At 38.4% G+C, this 18270-nt stretch overlaps 1 protein-coding gene across 2 annotated transcripts in view; it reads right to left on the reverse strand.

Annotated features, from left to right (window-relative positions):
* Positions 1-8905: 8905 nt before the first annotated feature.
* Positions 8906-18270, reverse strand: part of BTBD9 (BTB domain containing 9) — a 112636-nt gene continuing 103271 nt past the window's right edge. The window contains exon 12 of one of the 2 annotated variants that reach the window (XM_079329332.1): positions 8906-18148. In XM_079329332.1, coding sequence (XP_079185458.1) covers positions 18044-18148 — 105 coding nt within the window. In that variant the 3' untranslated portion in view covers positions 8906-18043. The remainder of the gene's footprint in view (positions 18149-18270) is intronic. The other variant, XM_079329331.1, reaches the window with a different exon arrangement.

An 18270-nucleotide genomic window follows, 5' to 3' on the forward strand; every position in this document is an offset into this window, starting at 1 on the left:
TTCACAGTGCTGCTTTCCAGCATCTGATACCATTGTAATAAGATTATATGAAACTCCTTTATTACTATGGCTAAGGATATAAAAATCTAACAGATGTCTGAATGACAAACATGTAATTGAATAAATCATACTATGCTGTGCAATGATATGTCTACTGGGAACTGGAAAAAGGAGCATCTGCTTTGGTCTGTGTTTATTTTTCCACTGTGGTTCCAGCTGGAAACCACTGCATAGGAGCAGCATGTTGCTTGTATCCTGAAGGGTCCCACTGAGAGTGCATTTCTTTGGACTCTGTTTCAGGATTTTTTAGGATGGTTTTCTGACTTCACTGACTCATGTTGGCCTTTACAAGGTGAGTCTTAAGCAGGCTGATGCACTTGTTCTCTCCCAGAATCACTACTCACTACCGTGGACATGCCCCCAGTATGATGATGTGAAAAGTCATGGTCTTCAGGGTAAAGTGAAACAGCAGGAAAAGTGCTTTATGAGGAAGAACAAGGGTTTTATTTTTTATTGTCGTTTTATAAATACCTACTGAGCACCTAGATATATTTGATTTGCCAGTATCAACAAGATACTCTTATATTTTGATATTGCATGGGTGGAACTATGATGCACTCCTACATTACTATAATAGCTCAGCAAAGATCCTTGAGCATGTTGCATGTTTTGAACTTGCTGTAATGGAAGAAAATGTTTCTGGTCACTTCAGGAGGAGGGGATATCTCTTTACTGTGATTCCTCAAGCTTTGCCATGAAAATCAAGTCATAGTCAACTGTAGGCAGTAGGAAGTCAAAGCTGAGGGAACACTAATATATGATGCCTTCTGTTTGCTCTTCAGTGTTTCTACAGCTTTCAGTATTCAGATATTCAGCTTTAAAAGCCTTTCCCAATTTAACACAGAGTCCCTGATGCATCCCTAACAAGGGAGGATGATTAAATGAGCCAGGCACACAGTGCTGTTCTGCTAAGGACAGTGTCTGTGGCAAATCTTTGTAAAGCAAAAGATAAACTCCCACTGGACTACACAAAGAAGCAATAACCATATGGGGATTTTGAGGCTGAATATAACAGAGAAAGCAGAAAAAATATATCTCAGGATAAGTCACCATATGGCAGGCATCAGCAAGGCTTAGATATTCTCCTCAGTTTGGGTTGTTTTTTGCACAGGTCACAGATAAAACCCACTAATACCAGGAAAAATAAAAAGAAAGACCAAAGTCTGCACATGAGTTAAAAGCATCTCAACATGTGGGCACAGCATGTAATCCATGGAGCAAAATAAGCAGTGTAATATATTGGCAATATATTCCAAGAGCTGATTGCACACAGGGGCACAGGATATCAGTTTCTTCTGCCTGCAGCCTGGTCCTCTGACCACCACTATGGGAACCATGATGAAAAAAGGTAATCTGACCTCACACTGCAGGATGAACTGTCATCATGTGAGGAGATAATTAGAATTTCTCTTCACCTGAATCTTATACCATGCTGATTACCATAGTTTCTGAAAATGTACTTTAAATAAAAATTTAACTTATTTTTTCCTCTTTCTCCTACCCTGCATATTTGCTTAGGAATTGCTTTCTGTCTTCTGTCCAGGACCACTCAAATCATGTATGTTTTAGAGAATGTTTCCCTTCAGTTGAAGCATCAGACACCAGTCCTTGCCAACAGCAATGGAACTGATTTGACAGAGCAAAAGATCTGTGACAGCGTCTATGCTAGGAATAGTTTCCCTCCCTTTCTGGAGGCAGTTCATACATTCACAAACTGGTCAAATTTGTTTTGTAATGCACTGGTCTGTTGCTTTGGGAAAGTGAGTTAGCAATTTCCAAGGTAATTCCCCAATTTTCCTGCCAAGAGCTCTGACAGGATCCCCCAAGGAAAGAACCATTAAGCAAACATCTGCCTACTTCCTATCTGTCAACATCACAACAGCTTCAGAAGTGGGGACTGACATGAAGGACCTGCCAGCTTTAACTGAGCCCACATTCTGGGGCTGCTGAGATGAGCAGAAACTCAGTCTCAACAGTGATAAAGACCCAGAGAGATACTTAACTGCATAAAGTAGCAAATTGCTGTTTTCCTAAATGTATTTTGATTGCCTTGATACAATATATGTCAATTTTTACAATAAAAATCTCCCTTGAGAACATGCTGCAGGATTAGCATTGTCACCTGTCTAGTGATGATACATCGTACTGTCAGCTTGTCAAAATGATTAAGTGAACAGAAAGCCAGATTTTTAGCAGTTTCTTGATAAATTAAGAGCAGAAGGAGCTCTTTCTGTTTGTCAGCATCTGCTATGTTTTAGTAGTTTGGCTCTGAGGGTGGAGGGAAAAGGAAATATGATGGGGAGAAAGACAGGTAAGGAAACCCATTACTCTTGAGAAAAATAAGACTGGTTTGCCCATCAACCTTAAGATTAAAATCAAAACAATGGGCAATTTTATTTTCATTTATGAGGAAAATGTTAAAGCAACTTTCTACTTCACATTCTCAGAAGAACAATCTACAAAACACCTGTTACCTAATAGTTTCTAGAATATTTTCTGGGGAACAGAATATGTTAGTTATCTTCCTTGCCACAAAATGGGCCAGCCAACACTTCCAAACTACACCTGAAATAACATTTCTGCACAGCACCTAGCAGAGAATATTTTCATCAGTTAGATGACTACAAAATTGTGATCTTATGTCACCAGGGAGGTGCTGCAAGTGATACTAGAGACTACCACAGTTACCTTGACACAAACTTGTAATCAAGTTGAAAACATTTAATATTTTGGATGTAGATATTACAGAAGCATCTTAATGGAATAAAATTCAACCACTACATTTGACAAAGGACTGCTTCAGGCAACCATGAGCATTCTCTGTGGTGTCTTTGCAGAAGGCCCATAAATCTAAGTCTTGCTCAGCAGCATGGCTGATTTGGCCTGCCCACTACTGCAATCAATGGAGACAATTAAGAGATCATATTCAATATACCTAGTATAGGTATCTGCCAACTTTGAAGTTCAGTCTACTTTCAACTTCATAGTCAGGATTTTACAGCCTTGGAAAGCAGATGATCTAAATTATTTGGTCATCTTTTGACCTTAGAAAGTGTTACAGGTAGACACCAGCCTCACCTGTAGGTCAATTGGCTGTTGTGGCACTGAATATTCATGTTGTGCCAGCTCTCATCTCTGTCAGAGGGGAAAAAATCCTTGCAATGTTTACAAGAGCATCTCCTTGACTGTGGATCATATGACAGCCTAAAGTGAAGTGCCAGGCCCTTTCATGAGTTGCTTCATATACATAAATCTGGCTAAAGGATCATTTTCTGAAGATGAATAATAAGGCTGGCTTCCTGTTTTCTTATCCCACTGAGAAAATATCTGAAATGTATAACAGTGAAGCTTAGAAATCATAGCATTTAAGTTATTGGGACAGTCATTTCCCTAAACAGCTATCACTGGGAGCTGTTCAGAGTTAATACTTGGAAAACAAGAAAGAAAATGCCCTGGAGTATCAGTAAATTTGTAGCTTGTGTTTCTGAGCCTGCCAGTGCTAACAATGACATGAAGGGGAAACAGCATCCTCTTTGAGCAGATGTTTTATTCACCCTGGTCATGTACTAGAGCCACCCTGTGTTGGGCCATCACCCAAAGAGCTGTGTGCCACTGCAAGGGACAGTGGAAGTTCTTAAACACACCATCACTCAAGCCTGAATCTGGGCAATGCTAGAATATTACAGGATTTCTTGGTGTAAGTCATGGGGCCTAGTCTAGTTTGAAACAAAAAGAAAGGTTAGTTTAGTGGGGAATTCAGACCTCATAAAATATGCAGGATAATGTACATATGTTTATACTATTGGTCCTAGTTCCAGAAAAGTAGGAAGAATACTGGACTGCTGGCTGCTCTAATCAGGGGCTAACACTAAATCACAATTGTGCCAAAACTTTCCCCAGTTGGTTTTCAAGGCTTTTAAAGTACTAACCCTGTATTCAGTGTCCTCTGCTCAAATACTTCCCCAGGTCTGCAGCTAGGAGCAATGCTTTTGACAAAGGAGCTGCTGGCATTTTCCACCATTTAAATAAACATTTGAACCAAGCCTGTATGAGAACATGGACAAAGAAAATATCTATGTAGTAATTATATGCTTTATTCCTCTTTCAGTAGATTGAATTTGAGAGCTGGAGAACAGAACTGTCACTGGCAGGAAGCCCTCCCCACAGGAGGATGAAAGCTGCTGGGAGCAGGACAAGAAAGCAGGACCATTAAACATATGGGAAAAGAGTTAGCTGTACACATCAACTGGAAAGCTGTTGACTGGGAACATTTGAACACCCCTACTGTTACCTCCTGTGTTTGTGCAGAAAACCACATTACTTCTAACAGCCTCAACTGCAAAGCACAGGCAATTCCTTTCCTTGTTCCATTCACTTCCAAAAGTAGCCATTTCTATCTGGTATTACCATTAATAACCAGATAAATCAAAATATAACTATAATGTAAGTTTATATATTGGCAGCAAACTTCTACTAATACTATACAGCTTAGAACATGGCTAAAGTATCATTGTGACATATGTTCCATTTATATCCATTTATATCAATAAAGCCCCATTTATCTGACTATTAATTGTGAAACTTCAGCTTAGAAATACATTTATAAAAGAAAGCATCACCTCCATTATGTGACACTGAAGTCTGAGTAGTGTAAGCAGCAATAAAACCATACTGTCAGCACCTTGGCAAAAATATCTTTTCACCCAGGAGCTGATAACAAAATGTGATAATGTCACATCTGAATTAAAACAACAAGGATATTTATGCAGAGGTTTAGCACAGAGCATTCAGCACAAAGAATGCACCAGACAGAAACAGATCTATTTCTACCACATTCTCCTTTCTTAAAATACACATTGTAAGCGTTCATTTCATTAGACTGCTGGAAAGCAAAACCTTTTCAGATGTTTACAGCAGCATCAGTTTAACACATTGCAATGATGGATTGATAGCAATTTGCCTTCTAAACAGAATGCACTTATAGAACTGCACCAGGCAGCCTCAGCTGTGCCTGAAGCAAATTTCTAATACTCTTACCATGCCCTTCATTGATATGTGCAAGTACATTGCTTTGTGCATGATCTCTTAGTACATGTGCCTAATGAAACCATTAAATCAAGCTGCAAAATGGCTATTTATCAAAAAGTAAATACCTCTGAATAGAGCTCAGACTTGGTCTCATACATCTCCAAGGCAAGGGCAATTAGGAGCAATTGTTGCTAGAATCACTTTCACATGGTTTTTAAGCAGCAATCCTGAAACCTGTGACAAAGCTTACTACCTAAGGAGACAACAGCCCATATTTTCAGAGCTCACAAATTCTCTGTACGGAATTTGGAATCTCTCATTAGCAAAGCGTGTGCATGAGCACAGCTGATTTGCTGGTGGCCATTTGCATAGATGAGGTCTGCAGAAATATGTGAGCATGCACCACCTACAAGGCAAAGAGGTCTTTGTATTAAATAAGCACAGCTGTGTCTCAGTCTCTGCTCTTGCCCAGGGGTGAGCTCCAGGCAGTAGATCCAACTCTTTGAGAGCAGCCAAGGCACGAGGCAGTAGCTAAGGGTACATCAGGGAGGATGCATTGTAGAGCAGTCACACCTCCATGAGGATTTGAGCCTGGAGAAGAAGCTCAGGGGAGACCTTATCATTCTCTAAAACTCCCAAGAAGAGGCTGTAGCTGGGTGGGGTTGGCCTCTTCTCCTGGCAGCCAGTGCCAGGATGAGAAGACACAGCCTCAGGCTGCTCCAGGGGAAGTTTAGGTTGGACATCATGGGGAATTTCTCCACAGAAAGTTAATTCAGCATTGGAACGGACAACCCAGAGAGGTGGTGGAGTCACCACCCCTGAAGATTGAGAAATTACTGGAAATGGCATTTAATGTCATCATCTATTTAGAAGGTGGTGTTCAGTCAAACATTGGACTCGATTTCAAAGGTATTTTCCAATCTAATTGTGATTCTGAGGATGACCAAAGCCCTTGGTTATTCTATAGCTGTGGTTCCCTGGCTGGGGCAGGTTCATCCCCTACATACAGCACCTGCAGGTGCCCAGCAGCAGCTTGTGTCTTCTAAAAACCACACCACAAATGCTAGTGAAGGACTATGAATGAAACTGGGGACTGACAAGCAAGTCTCCTGTAAAAGCACACATATGACCTGGCAAATGTGAAAATGTAAAAGCTATTGCACAGTGCACAGAAGGGTGGGTCATCTTAATTTCCTTCTCAGTAGATACACAATGGGAACACTCAGGATGGCTTTTGTAGAGGAGATAATTAACTCATAAATACATTTAGTGCCTTGAAGAAGTCAATGAACACAAGGATACCAGTGATCAGAGTATATTTAGGTTTCCAAAAAGAGACTTGGTTGTTATAGGGTGTAGAATGTCCCCTCACAAAAGATAATGTTCAGATGATGGAAAACCAAATATACCTTTTATATTATAAAAACACCTCCTGCGTGCCAACTTGATTTTATTCCAGGGATGGTGATATTTCAGTGCTAAGAATACCACTATCTCCCTTACACACATGCTGTGAACATTCACATCTGAAAAACATGGAAGTGTTTGATCAAACACAGCTACAGATGCATTTCCATGAACACATGGAGAACAACCAGCGCGTGTTCTCTGCAAGCCAGAAGGGCTCCTGTGCAATCAGTTTGTTGCTGAGGGGGGTGAAGATTTGTGCATATTTGAAGATTTGTGAATATTTCAGTTTCTCCTTGAGTCATGCAGTCTTCAAGGAAAAATACCTAGCAACTTAAACATCAACCTTCAAGTTAATTTTTACCACCTTAAAAAGCAGACAAAGAGGAACAGTCTTTCATAAACAGAACTAAATGTGGCACTGCATAGACCAGGCACTTCCCAATGACTCAGCTGCAACAAGGAGTACTTTTGTGATGTGCCTACTCTTATTAAGAGGGATATGCTTTTATCTCTATACCTCAGTTCTTGCTTTTGAGACAAAACTTTTTCAGCTGCAGAAGGTCAGCATATTATTGGATGAGAAAAAGGGAAAGAGAATGGCAAAGCATGGAAATACAGACTCAAATAAGATTTTATACGATTACTTCTTTTTTTGCCTTGAGCTGCAAGGCAACCATTGACTACTTTCCAGGATGTTTAATTTAATTAACACAGCCTAAAAGGATATTTAGGCAGCAGATAATAGAAGGTAAAATACAAAATGAATAAGCAACAAAAACATCCCATTTATATGCATTTTGCTTTGTATTGTGAAGTTAAAATGATTGTGATTTGATCTGTATCTAGTCTTTCAAACTCTTGCTGAAATGATGTGTCATGGTGTTATAAGCTTCAATTGCCACTGCTCATTAACAAGTGAGCCCATCACTTAGAATTAGAAACAACTTTGAAATAAATCCTCAGGCTGTAGCAGTGACAGTGCTGACTGCACTCCCCGTCAGTATTTCCACTTCAGTCTGCACTCCCCTTCATGAGCCCTCCCTGATGATGATTTAACTAAAGCACAAAGATAAACTGGACCCTTACCAGAACAAGGAGAAAGAATATTTCTTCTTGGCTTTGGTCTCATCCTACCTCTTTTCCTGCTCCCTATGATTTTTAATATGTTTTTTCTTCTAGTCTAATAAATCCAGCACTCACTACAAATTGCATTATTTTGAACACAATCAAGATTTTGCTGAGGGCTGCAATAAAAATTCCCCAAAGGCCTCAAGGGGCTTCTGATTTGTCAAGACAGTAAAAATCATTGACTCTTTTTTTAACTTGGGCACATGGCATGGCAATGCAGATGGCTCCAGCATGAGCTTCTTCTCATTAACTAGATTAGACCATTTTCTGGCTTACTTTCAGCCTGTACCTGATTATGCACACATTTCTAAAGTAAGGCTTCCTCGCCTCAGTATTTCCACATGTCATAGTTTAGCAACTGAGCTGAGTGGCAGCTTATGCTTCAGAATCTACACATCTGCTTCTTAAAATGAACAGGAGGATCTGACACTTAAAAACCTCATTCTTATTCTCAAAATCTAATAATAACTGTCAAACATAACTATTGTATAACTAATCAAGGCACAAAAGAAATTAGATTTAATTACATTATGGCATTGTGTGGTTTGCTGTGGTACCTCAGCTTGATCTTACAACTTAATACCATCTTTTTTTTCAGTTTGACCTCTCCACTTTCTAGGTAACAAAGGTTATGTGCTTTTATGAAGGAAATAGCATGACATACAAATGTTTAGAAGATTAGAGGAATGTAGCATAGTTACAGAGAGGGACTGGAGAACAGTGACTGCTTTAGGGCATGAAGTTCTGAAAGATGGGCAAGGCATACAAAAGTTCTGTTCAATATGTGAGGTTGATAAGCCAGGAAGATAAAGGTCTAATATTCATGAATCAAACATTCAGTGCTCCTATATTTCATGGAAGTCTGATGGGCATCAAGGGGTTTATCAGTTACAAACCTCTGCAAAATCAAGTGGTTTTGGGTTTGATTTTAGGAAACAAAATCCCAAGCATCACAATATTTGTCCACTTTTTTTTTTTTTTTTTTTTTTTTTTTTTAATAAAGTGTAATGCTCATTCATATCCAGCACCTGTTGGTTCAAACATTTGCAGTAGCTTCGTGGATGCCTTGTGGCCTGGAAATCACAGTGAAAATCACCACCATTTTCAGTGTTGATATTAAGACTGTGTCATTTTGAGTTAATATATCAATGATGAGGTTATTAACTTCCTTGCTGTGATACCAATACAGTTCTGCCCAAAGTCTTCTATTCACACATGCAATATGTGAGCAGCATCAGATGAGTTCTAACATTATGTTAACAAAACTACAGACAAGCAGTTAAGCACAAAAGATCACTTTATTTTTCAAATCACACCTCTCTCATTCTTGAAAAGGTGTATTTCTAATTGTTACTATTTTAAATATACTCTATATTTTCCTGTGAAGTTAAATACTTTGAAGAAGAATCCCCAAAGAAATAAATACAAAGCACAACAGTTTCACTTTATGATTTGCTTTGAGCATTGTCTGGTCCTACATCCACTCTGGCACTCTGCTGCTCTTTGAAACTGTAAAACCCACAGCCAGCCTTCCTTGCTTGCCACAGCCCTCTGCTTATCAGGTGTTAATACCAACTGTTAATACAATGCCAGAGCATGCACAAAACAGCTTACAGCAGTTTAATAATTCTAAAATTTTCATTACAAATACACACATTGCTACTAAGAAAATAATTGGGATGCTTCTTTTTTCAGATGATCATAGAAAATTCCATGTTACAAAATGCTTGTTTGATGATGTGCATGTCTGCTGGTGAAAAGGAAATCAGTACTAATGAGGTTTGCTGGGTTGTTCAATGGATAACTTACAAAACCAGACAATTCCCAAAGTTATCAGCTGGGTCACTGCAGCACAATCTGCACCCACCATTTAACCTGAAATCTAATCAGCCCAAAGGGTTGGTAATGCACGTCTGCCATAGTATAAAATGACAATAAAATGACACCAAGGTTATCAGAACACATCATGTGGGGTTTATTCTCATATGATGAGCACAGTCCAATGCAATAGCATGGATCCTGCAGCCAGGGATGGAGGCCTGATGATGCAGCTTTATGATGCTTGTCACAATAATGGAGAGGTGGAAGTCATCCAGTGCAGGCAGCATCATGTCCCTTCAAAGAGAAAGTTGAAGTGCTTCCATACCAGAAGTTGCACTCCTGAAAAGCTTTTCTTGAAAGAGGTATCAGCAAGAGCCTGAACAGGTGTGGCTGTGAGGTCATCCCAATTACATGTCTCACCTGGGACAGTATTCCTGAAAATGCAATCAGGGTCTGGCAGGCTGGTTTTGCTACAAACACATGCACTTAAAGAACATTCAAGAACTATGATAAAGGCTAAAAACTGTAGCTGAAACTCGTACCTGTCCACAACAAAGTCTGAGGTAGTTTAGAACCACTCTATGAGAAAGAAGGAAAGGAATTTAATGCACAAAAATGTCAAGATACAACTATAATTGCTAGAGAGAAGGGGAGGGTAACATAGTGTAAAATGGATTTAAATCACTGTCTGTCAAGGAAGAGGAGCCACTAACAGAGAATGAGTGAAAAAGTTCACTAAAAGCTAAACTTCTCTTTAGCCTGGCTCTCAACATTAACATTCACTTAAAAAAGAAAACCAAAGACAATAGTGAAATTGAGCAAAGCAAAAAGGAAAGAACATTTTACGAGAGACTGGACAAGGTTAATAGACATGGGGTCCAAATTGTGAAGTAATGCAGTACTTCACAAAATGAGTCCATGTGCTCAGTGTGATGTTCAGATCCCTGGACAGCTGAAATACTTTTGCACAGGGACACTGAAAAGTTATGAATTCTTTCAAGGTTCAGTCTTGATGATGCAGTTTATATAGAAAAAACCAGTTATGTACAATTAATACCTTGGACAATGCACAACTAGAAAATTGAGCATATATCTGGTGTACCATGGTAATAAAGAAATATTAAAATTTAGATTGAAACTTCAGTTATGTAAGCCAGCATAAAACCTGGCCTACTTCCTAAGTCATCAGTAAACTTTTTACTTATTTTTGTCCTCAGGGTAACAGACTGTAAACAGATCATAGAAGTACAAGGCCCAAAAGAACTAGTAATTCACACATCCATAGAGAGCCAAATTCAAATGTTGCTCATTGCACAAATCTAGTGGTAGTTTAGAGTCTGATGTGAATGAAAGGGGATGATGATATTTTATTCAGCTTAGGATAAAGAGGTAAAAATAAATAATTTTTAAAAATTCCTTAATACATCGCAATATGGAGGAAAATTACAGGGAACACCCCAGCAACAGTGATATGATGCTATGTAGGGAGGAAAAGGAAAGGAGTAACAAGCAGGTTGGGGAAAGCATGTAGGAAAAAGTAACAGCTGGAAAGATTGGGGACAAACAGAACTAGCTCAGACCACAAGAACTGTATATTTGTGTTGCTCTTGCCATAAAAACTACTAAAGCCTCACTTCCTATGTTCTCCTTTAGCACACATTCAGATGAGTGATAGATTCCTTAACAAAATTCCATTTCTAACAAAAAAGGCCATATAGAAACACATCTTTGCAGATAGTCACTCAGCTTGCTTAGCACATACGTTTCCATCTCTATATATGCACAGATGCAGTCATTTAATTCCACACCAGTCTTTCTTTCCCCCAAACTGCTCTTTTTGCAACTCCAGCTCTTGCTTTAAGTGATATTTCTAATCTAACCATCCAAGCCTCATGAGCTTTGTACTACTGCATAAATACATTACCTCTCAAAATGAGCGACACAATTTCTGATACAGATCCAGATACACAACACTGACATCCTTGTTATTAAAAATGGAAAAACCAAACTCAGAGAATAACCCAAAAAGGATCCTGGTCCACAGAAGCAGAAGAAACCTGCCCCTGCTCTCCAGCAATGAACCTGCCATGACTGCTTCAAAAGCCATTTCTCAGCATGACAAATCTCTATGAGAAACTACTGAGAGGAATCTTTCCAACTGAAGATAACTCACAAATCCAACAGACAACTATAGAAGATGGAGAAAAGCCAATTCTGTGGCCTGACTACATTTCAAAAGCACAAGCTAAAAGTTTTGAGCAAAGACAAAAAAACTTATTAACATCTGTGGTTAAACACACTTATTGGATTCTAGGTATCAACCACAAAACTCACCACCTAGGAACTACAGCTCAGGAATACACAGACAACAGACAGGTGATGTAGACCATAAATTACATGAATGAAGGAAAGGCTGAACTGGGATGGCTCAGCCTGGAAAAGAGAAGGCTTTGGGATGACCTGACTGCAGCTGTCCTGTATTAAAGGGAGCCTACAAGAGAGATGGAGGGATGTTTTACAAGGACATGTAGTGGCAGAACAAGAAGGAATGGCTTCAAACTGACAGAGAGTAGATTTAGGTTAGATTTTAGGAAGATGTTCTTTACTGTGAGGGTGGTGAGGCACTGGAACAGGTTACCCAGAGATGTTGTGGATGCCCATCCCTGGAAGTGTTAAAGACCAGCTTGGATGGGTCTCTGAGCAACCTGGTCTGGTGAAATGTGCCCATGTCATGGAAGGGAGGCAGGAACTTGATGATCTTTGAGGTCCCTTCCAACCCAATCGTTCTGTGATTCCCTGATTCCTCTACAGAAAGATGCTTTGTGATAACTACTGTTCACTTGGACTACAGGACACATAGTTTAGATACCCTCATCTGAGTAGTAACACTGTCCAACTCACCTGGCATTTCAGGACTTGGCCAGTACTTTCTGGACACATAGAATTTAAAAGACCATATTAGATTCATTTTGTAAACTCCTCAGACCACTTAAAATAATTGACTGAAGTTGCTGTGTATCTGCCAGTTTTCAGGAGTCAGAGGATAATTCTGAAAATGATGAGAAACTTATTTAACTGAGCAGCTGCACAGAGAATAGATGTGCCAAGATGATAAGTACAGAAAGGATGAATAAAAGTTCATTTTATCAATAGTGCAGTTTTCCTCCCCTGTGATAGCTCAGGGACTAAAGCAGTAAGAGGCACTAGAGGGGCATGTTTACACCTGTGCAGGGTGATGCCACCACTCATGCATATATTTAGTAATCTGAACTCCAATTCCATTATGTTCATGTAAGGAATCTATTATAATTTTTTCAGCACATTGAGTTGTATTATTGTATTAGGCTGCAAGGAACATTATGAATAGCATTTCTCTAATGACTGACTGTGTGAAGATGGATAATGTCATGGGTGTGCAGAGCTCATTCTTCACTTCCACCATCTGGACATACTGTAGTAATTAAACACATCCAGTATGACAGGATGGGTGTGTGGTTGCACAGGCAGTCAGTACATGGCATATGACAGATACCTGTAGTTTCCTCATGCTATGCTGCACTTTTAAATTTGGGCTTTCTTTATCTAAAGAAAGTTGCAGAGTTATTTTAAAACTTTCCATGTAAGCATTCAAGCACAGACCCAGATTCCACTGTGGAAAACGAGTGGGACTTTGTCATTACCTCAGCCAAAGCTTTGCAACAAAAGCTTGGCAAGGGCCAAAAAGACTGCAGGGCTTTTTTCAGCAGGTAGCAGAAGCACTGTGAAGGTTCACTCTGTAAACACTGCAAGCCATGGCAGACAAGGTAGCTAGGAGGAGTATGTGTTCTTCAGACTGCACCCATCTTTGAGATGAGCATTTAATGTGCTTTATATTGTATACACCTCACTGCAGCCAGATCACCAATATTTAACAACTGGACAAAAACTTTGGACTGGTTTGCCTGTACCTTTTTTAGACATTTGCACTTTTAAAGCAACCAGCATCCTGCCATACCACAACAGCAGCATTTCACACCTGCCTACACAGATTTTGTTCTTCATTTTGGAGCTTTAGGACACATTCCAAATGCAAGTTAAATAATTGGCTATGACCTCAATTTAATGCACATATGCCACACACACATATACATACATACATATAAATCCATCCATATATATATATATATATATATATATGAGTATTTAAGCAGTCCTAAAACTTGACCCAGGACCTTTCCTTCTGTATCCTGAACACAGCTTTGTGGAGCTTCCACATATATATATATATATATATATATATATATATATATACAGACTAGTAAACTAATACAACTGACAACAATAACAATCAGTTCAGAGAGAACTGACAATTCTAACCTAAACAGAACCATTAACTGAGAGATGGGGATGGAAACCAGGCCTCAAGTATCCTCTGGGATCTACAACTATTTCTGAAGCATGGTTTAGTCCTCTGGCAACTGATATGATGACATACAAGCCGAAATTTTTATTCTTGGATACATTAACTCTTACTGGAACTATATTTGCTTACTACTCTAGCCACAACAACAAAATTACCAATGCACTGACTTGTTTATTTGACAGTAGACTAGCACTGTCAAAATATAAGCCAATTCTCTTCATAGAGAAATGCAATCTGTATCTTATTAAATCAAAGTTCTAGCTAATCTCTTATTAAGCATCTCTAAGTGGGCATCACTTTATAACCAGACACAACAATCAGACAAGAATGGCATTAACTTTGTCATCTAATTTTTGTACTGAAAATTTAATTAGACTGAAACAGTTACAGACTTCTTTTGCTTTCTTTCATAGAAACCAATTCTCATCAAGTCAGGTACTCAACTGAAAATTCTCTAATGTTGTCATTAGTAAAGATAAAGATGCATTAAACTGAATTTTTCAGCAATTCTGAAAAGCACTGAGCTCTTATATGAGTTATCATAATGAATAACTCAATGATTTTCATGGAGAAAAGAAGAAATGGAGCTCTGAAGGAAGGAAACTGCAATGAAGAAGAGTTTTTAGTCTAACAAAATTAGTGATTTCTCCTCTGTATTATCTTTTACATTAGACTTGCATTAACTTCTCTCATTGTAATTCCATTTAACAGCCATTTGAACTTGTTTTAAAGCTGATTGGAAATGGCTTGAAAAGCATCTTGAAAAATTGTAAGCTGCACAATGTTTGCTCACTTCAAAAATTAATTTCCTCGGATAATAATTTTACCCTACATTCTGTGAATAAAAAATCTTTTATTTTCATTTGGAAAAAAGTTAACTAAATAAAAAGATTTTAGAAAGGCCTTTGCTGAGCTCCACGTGAAATAAGTCTAAGTCTGAATTCAACCTATAGAAGTAAAAAAATTGAGAAAAGGAGGCCTGGAAAATTTAAATATACTGATGTACTAAACAGAATCAATGGCTCACTATTGTCAGTATAGTTATTTCCATTATACAGAACACTTACAACAGGTCTATTTTATAGTTTCTGATAAGAAAGCAATGAGTACCTGGTCAGTTCTGCTCTAACCTTGTTCTAAATAGAGTAAGACTAATTACACAGTTCTGAATAATTACAGCATTTCATCACTTTGATAAACCCTGATACTATGCTGCAACAGCACAACTTACTTTCACTGAAAGGAAAAGCAAAGATAAAAAAGAAAAGGAAAAAAACCACAACTTCAGAGGAGTATACAGGAAGTACATCTGAACTCAGGAGTCAATAAATACAGACAATAATTAGAAAGAATGAGAACATTCACACAAAATCACTAATCAGTTCTGTGTTGTATCCTCCTTTGCCACTACTAACACACTGTGACACAAATTTAAGTCAAGAGACTCTGCTAGGCAATACAGGTATTAGGGGTGTTTGTTGGTGGGCAGTATTAGAAGACCCAATGGAGTTCAGCTCTCTGTAAACATATCTTTAAATAAAAAGGATAAAACTTGAAAGTGTGAAGGGCTTGTGGCAGGATTTAGAAGTCTAATACTAAAAATTGCATTCACCTGCATGAAGGGACAATGAAAAGTGGTTTTTCTTTTTATAGATTTATGGGGGTGGGAAACTGAATGGTCAGTAGGACCTCAGAGTGTTTGCTTTGGGGATCTCAGATATGTTCATTCAGATTCTTGGCAGAGAGTGAATGTCATGGGAAATAAAGAGGCATTTCTGTTCCACAAAGAGTTACAGGACAAGATCCAACAGATGTTCCATACATTATAGCCTATAGGACTTATTTGTATCATAAAAATTAACTGTGCACATCAAAGATTACAAATGGAAAAATTCCATTCTTCCTATGAGAGCCTAGGTTCAGACCAGATGGCACAACCTTTTCTGGTTTTAGCTTTTTTAACATTCTCTTCAAAGGTGGCCACTAAATACTAACAGCTAGGAAGTTCTACCCTTTGCTTATCCAGTTTGAGAAAAGCAGACTTGTTTGATGGAACTGGAAAGAAATACCACCACTGCCACAAAAGGACTTATCTGTCAAAAGCAAGACATGCTCCAGGCATCTCAGTAGTTCCAGCATGGATTGCAACTGAAAAAGTTTGGTTTTAAAGGGAAAAAATTTCCAACTTTTTTGATTTATATATAAGCATAAGAGTGGTGACCTCAGTAGCTGGTCTCAATTCTTCCATGCTCCAAATGCTGTTAAGCCATAAGGTAATCAGCCCTGCAGACTGGGAGGTGGCTGGCACAAGCAGTATCCTGCCTTAGAACTCCACACTAAGGCAGCTGTGGCACATGAATTACAAGCTTTATACAGCACAGTGGGTATCCATCTCCACCAACAGTCAGTCAGAACACAACAGTGGGAAGGGAGAGAACTGTATGCAAATGTCAGAACTAAATTGTAATTTGGCAATGAAAAATACTATAATATTATTGATAAAGTCTAATCAATTTTATTTTAAAGAAAAGGGATGCTTTTCTTATTTGAAATATCCTCTGATTCATTGCTACCACTGATTATATTTCTTCTTGGATTTAGCACAACTAGTATCCAACAGGGAAATTATTTCAAATTAAGTAGTGTGATAAATTAACATACAATTTGCTATGCTGATATAACTCATTTTATCACTATGGTTATGTAAAGGAAAACCGTATTTATCCTGCACTAGCTTTGTTTTCTTCTGACAAGGTTATTTATCACCACAGGAAATTCCAAGTTCATAAAACTGGTTAGCTGACATTTCCAATATAATATACTTTGTGAGAAGGAACAAGCATCCTAATCAATTTTGCCAATTACATCAGCATTTGTCTTAATACAAAATCTCTTTATCCCATACTGAAAGACCAACATGGAGTTCTTCCTAAAAGTCATGCAGATCTGGAGAGTAAAGAGACTACATCAGCATCAGTGTGAAAACAGAACAAGCAAAGTAGCAGGCAATGTAATCCAGACAGATATGGATGGATAATGAATTCTGTGACTATAAAGTAAGAACCAGATCTTTTACAATATGGTGCAAAAGCCTCACATTTTATGAAGATCATGAGAAATGTTAATGCATACACGGCCTTTGAATTTTTATCTCCAGACTGTAAAACAACTCTTCTTGGAAAAATATACATTAGCTGCAAACTCTTCCTTTGGTATTTGAACAACTACTTGTCAGTGACCAGATGGAGTTCTACTTTCCTAAACCAAACATTTTTATGTTCTGTTGCAAGTTGTCTTAGGCAGGCAAAATTTAAATAATCATCTTCAGGAGTGAAAAAATGCCATTTTCTTCAAGACCGATATCTGATTTAGAAACTTCCTTTTGAGTATAGGAAACGACAATTTTGTACTTTGAAAAGTCAACTAAGGTCAAGATTAATATAGATACATTAATTAGTTTGTTGATATAATGAATGCTTTTCTTGTCATCCCACTGATGAATGAGAGAATTTGCATCTCAGCAGGTAAGCATGTCTGATACTTCCTTAATCTACTGTACAGCATTTGCTACAGCCAAAAATAAGAAACTAAATGGAATACAGAATCAAAATGATTTAGAAAACAAATTACTAGTTACAATGGAATATGGATGAAGAATCACTTTAAAAATAAAATATTTTCTGGACTGATGTGTTCCATAAACACTTTTTTTTGCTAATAAAAGCCTCCTGAAAACAAATGCTTATTTTATATGCTTTCCATTCTGCTTGAGTAATTTTAGATTTCCACTGTAGCTCTGCCTTTTATTTCCTTCTGTTTTCCTTGCCTGGGTTAGATTAGAGAGGTAGGGTGTTAATGGGGTACTTGATGAAGATCGAAGACCTATTTTCTCCCCCCTTGGAGACCAGCCTGATTTGAACATATTGAGGAGAGTGAAACAGTTTCTTCATGTCCTTGGGAGAAAGCCTTTTCCATTGCAATACTTCCAGCTTTCAGACATGGTCCCCTTCATTCACAAAGAAAGAGAAGGTGCCAGCACAAGAAGGTTCTGAATAACTTCATAGAATGTCAGAGGGGTTGCAAAAGCTCCCTTTCAACCTCCTTTATGGCTGATGAACATGAGGATGCAAGGTGGGTCCAGGAGGGGGATGCAGGGAAGCAGGTGCTTGCAGCTCCAGCAGGGCAAGAAACAAGCTACTGTCCACCAGTCCCCACCTCTGTTGTTGCTACTTCCTTACTACTCTCGTCCTTGTGGGTACTGTTTTGTGCTGGGCACTCAAAATGCACACAGTGAAACACCTGGAGAGAACAAAAAAAATGAAGATAAAGCAAAACAATTTAATGCTGGCAAAAGCATGACCAAAGTAAGGTGAAGTCTATATGGAAGTCTGCAGGCCAGATCAGTGACAAAGCCAAAACAG

This window comes from Erithacus rubecula, assembly GCF_903797595.1.
Source record: "Erithacus rubecula genome assembly, chromosome: 2".
In the NCBI taxonomy this organism is placed as follows: domain Eukaryota; kingdom Metazoa; phylum Chordata; class Aves; order Passeriformes; family Muscicapidae; genus Erithacus; species Erithacus rubecula.